The sequence below is a fragment of the Poecilia reticulata genome, linkage group LG16 (assembly GCF_000633615.1).
Source record: "Poecilia reticulata strain Guanapo linkage group LG16, Guppy_female_1.0+MT, whole genome shotgun sequence".
NCBI lineage: Eukaryota > Metazoa > Chordata > Actinopteri > Cyprinodontiformes > Poeciliidae > Poecilia > Poecilia reticulata.
The window spans coordinates 6877059-6881275 of NC_024346.1; the positions used below are offsets into that span (position 1 = coordinate 6877059).

General features: G+C 40.8%; 1 protein-coding gene across 3 annotated transcripts in view; it reads right to left on the reverse strand.

Annotated features, from left to right (window-relative positions):
* The window catches only part of LOC103477753 (trichohyalin-like), a 37379-nt gene that overhangs the window by 24902 nt on the left and 8260 nt on the right, over positions 1–4217 (reverse strand). For all 3 annotated transcript variants that reach the window (XM_008431050.2, XM_008431049.2, XM_008431051.2), the window contains exon 4: positions 327–2162. In XM_008431050.2, the coding sequence (XP_008429272.1) occupies positions 327–2162 (1836 nt within the window). The remainder of the gene's footprint in view (positions 1–326; positions 2163–4217) is intronic.

Genomic DNA, 4217 nt, shown 5'->3' on the forward strand with positions numbered 1-4217 from the left:
ATCAAAATTACTCAAGCAAAGCTTTTAAAGGTAGAGTGCAGATCAATATTGGAAGGTGATTAAATGATGATATCATTCTAGTCAGAAGTGGCGTACCACAGGGTTCACCAAAAAACAAAAACATTCTCTGAAACCAAAACTTGGCTGTAAACCTGCTGCTAATGAATTACTTTTACTGGCTCACTTTGCTGTCAGGAAAGTGACCTTCAGCACTCTACCTGTGATAATAACGGTCAGCTATGTCTTCAAAAACTGTTTATAACAGAATATTTCAAAAATAAAATGAGTAATCAAGAGTTTCAAAGGTAATCTAGAAATATAATTACTATCTAGAGGACAGAATTCTTCAACTTTAAAGGACCCAAATGTCATGACAAAATTGTAGAAGATTTTCAGGGCATCTTTGTCTTTGCATCGATTTTCCTTCGCCTTTTTCTGTGCTCTCAGCTCCTCTCTCTCTTTGTTCAGCTTATCTTTCTCTTTCTTCAGCTCCTCTTTCTCTTTGCTCAGCTTATCTTTCATTTTGTGCAGCTCCTCTTTCTCCTTGTTCAGGTCTTTTGTCGTTTTGTTCAGCTCCGCTGTCTTTTTGCTCAGCTCTGCTTTCTTTTTGCTCAGCTCTGCTTTCAGTCTGTTCAACTCCTGTGTCTCTTTGCTCAAGTCCGCTTTCTGTTTGTTCAGCTCCACTTTCTCCTTGTTCAGCTCGCTTTTATTTTTGTTCAGTTCAACTTCCTCTTTTTTCAGATTCCCTTTCAATTTGTTCAGCTCTGTTTTGTCCTTGTTCAGCTCTCCTTTAATTTTGTTCAGCTCATCTTTCTCTTTGTTCACCTCATCTTTCAGTTTTTTAAGCTCCTCTGTTTTTTTGGTCAGCTCTACTTGCTCTCTGCTCAGGTCTGATGTCTCTTTGTTCAGTTCCTTTGCCTTTTTGTTCAGCTCCTCTTTGTCTTTGCTCAGCTCCCCGTTTATTTTGCTCTGCTCCACTTTCATTTTGTTTAGGTCGCGTTCCTCTTCGTTCAGTCCATCTTTCTCTTTGTTCAGCTTCTTTTTGTCTTTGCTCAGCTTGTCTTTCTCTTTGTCCAGTTTGTCTTTGTCTTTGCTCAGCTCCTTTATCTCTTTGCTCAGCTTGTCTTTCTCTTTGTCCAGCTTGTCTTTCTCTTTCCTCACCCCTGCTTTCTCTTTCCTCAGCTCTGCTTTCTCTTTGTTCAGCTCTATTATTTTTTTGCTGAGCTCATTTATCTTTTTGATCAACTCTCCTTTCTCTTTGATGAGCTTATCTTCCTCTTTTTTCAGCTCATCTTCCTCTTTGTTTAGTTGCTGTTTCTTTTTGTGTAGCTCCTCCGTCCTTTTGCTCAGCTCATCTTTCTCTTCGTCCAGCTTATTTATTTCTTTATTCAGCTCAGTTGTTTTCTTGCTGAGCTCGTCTTGCTTTTTGATCACCTCCACTTTCACTTTGTCCAGGTCTTCTTTCTGTTTGTTCAGTTTGTCTTTCTCGTTGCTCAGCTCTTTTTTGTCTTTGCTCAGCTTGTTTTTTTCTATGTTCAGTTTGTCTTTCTCTTTTCTTATCTCCTCTTTCTCTTTGCTCAGCTCGTCATTCTCTTTGCTCAGCTCGTCATTCTCTTTGTTCAGTTTGTCTTTCTCGGTGTTCAGCTCCTTCTTCTCTTTGCTCAGCTTGTCTTTCTCTTTAATAAGTTCTGATCTCTCATTGTTTTTTTTCAGCTCTTTCTCATTGCTCAGCCCCTCTTTCTCATTGCTCAGCCCTTTTTTCTCTTTGCTTAGCTCCTCTTCCTCTTTTTTTAGCTCCTCATTCTCTTTGCTCTGTTTCGCTAGCTCTTCCCTCAGCTCGTATTCCTCTTTCTTCAGCTCCCGTGTGTTACTGATCAGCTCCTCTCTCTCTTGGTTCAGCAGCTCTTTCTGTTTGATCATCTCCTCTTTCTCTTTGCTCAGCTCGTCTCTCTCTTTCTTCAGTTCCTCTGACTTATTGTTCAGCTCCTCTCTGACGTGAGTAAGACTCTCTTGGGTAAGCTTCTCTCTTAATATGCTCAGGCTTCTGTCTCGGATCACCTGCTCAATTTGTTTTTTCATCATCTTTTGTTGGTCAATCAGTTGCTTTTGGTCTGTTGTAAGAGTTTTGATAGTTTCCAGCTGATTGGCCGTCTTCATACTCACTATAAAAACACACAAATTAGTCAGAAAGTCAGTGAATCTGTCTGTATCAGAGAGCATCAACATTTCCAGATTCCCTCTTAAGCCCTTTTAGGATATCAGACTAAGGCTAGAACCAAAGGACACTTAACTGATTTTAATATTTCATTAACACATTTATTTTGGGGGGCTGCATGGTGGAAGCACAGTTGCCTTGCAGCAATGAGGTTAATTGACTGAGTCAGTGGGGTCCATATCTGTTGAGTTTGCATGTCCTCCCTGTTCATGTAGATTCTCTCCGGTACTCCGGCTTCTGAGAGGAAGCCGGGAGCCGATAGTCATCAGCCTCATGACTGTCGGCTCATTTGTCTCACTAAATTGCCCTTAGGTATCCAGCCTTCGTTAAATATGAGCCTGTTCATAAAAATAGCCATTTAAATTTAGGACAAGTAATTAACAGACAATAAATAAATAAAAAGAGAATAAATAGGTCTTAAAGTATCCATGATTAGATGTAACATTAGACTTTATTTAAGAAATATTTATTTTAGACGTAAAAATAATACACTAATTATCCTGTAGGCTGCTTAGTTCCAATAAATTTTAGTGACCTCCTTGGGTGAAAAATATAACAACCAATGATGGCATAGTTACTTTGAAAAAGTAACTTAGTTAGATTACTGACTACTTGATTTGGAAAGTAACTAAGTTGCATTAAAAGTAACTTTTTTAGTTAATTTCAGCAGCCAGCATGCCTAGGTAGGCCCCATGTGGGGGAAAGGAGGGCTGAGATATGGGTCCCATACGGGTTTGTCCGCGGGTTCCACGGTGGCCCCACATGGGTTTGCCCATGTAGGGCCACAGCCCACATGGGCCCTAAATGGACAAACCCATGTGGGGCCACCGTGGAACCCGCGGACAAATCCATATGGGACCCATCTGGTCTGACCTCCTTTTCCCCACATGGGGCCCACCTGGGTATGCCGGCAGGGTGCTAACAAAAACGCTGCGCCTCTTGTGAAAATTACATTGAGCTTTGCTAGGCCTGTCACGATAACAAATTTTACTGGACAATTGTCTAAAAAATTATTGCGATAAACGATAATATTGTTTCAAGACGTTTTGACACTGATTTAATGGAAATGACTATTAATGCATGTGATTTCTTGCCATAGGTAGATACACTTTATTTTCAAAAGAACACATAGCACTGGAGCTGATAAACTAAATAAACAAAACAATAAAAGAAAACAAAATAAAATGGATTCTCAGTCTCCATTAACAAAAAATTTACTTGAATAAAAACTAAACATAAAACGTGGAAAGTGGAAATAAATGCATTCAACCAACAGAGTGCAGATATGGAGTCTGTATATTGCCCCTAATCACTAGATTGAAATAGAGAACATGGGCACATCCAACTACATTATTTTTTTGCCCCCATTTTCTCCTTATGACAATCTTAGATTGTTGGCCGATCCAAGATTGTCGCTGGTGATTTCATAACTGATCATCCTGTAGTGTGATTTAGATCGTCGTGGCCGGGGATTTCCCCGTCTGGGAGCGTTAATTCTGAATGTGACAGGTAGCCAATCAGAAAGAGCGGATTCTCCTCCGCGCTTTCTGAGGGGAAATTACTGAGGGGAGTCCCAAACAGCTGTCACGGCGCAACCCAAAATCCAGTGGACATCGGAGATGAAATGTGGAAACAACATTAATGCTTATTAGAGGTGTGCCGATCAATCGGTCACCGATTATAATTGGCCGATTTCCGTGAAAAAGTGTATGATCAGTGACTGCCGATCACGGTCTCTTGTTGCCGTTCACACAAATTGATCACCTGCATCTAATTTCGCAGCCTGCCTGTGCAGCTGGTCTCTTTCCTTCACACTGCGCAAACGAGCAGCAACAAATCCTAAGCGATGTGGAACTATGACGCACTGAGTGAATGGGAAAGTTTGCGTGTTGCGGCGGAAAATTGAAGCAGGTCAAAATACATCAACACAACGAAGCTAATACGACATAAAAACAATGCCATACTAGACGGAGTTTGGCTACATCGAGGCTCACTGCAGTAA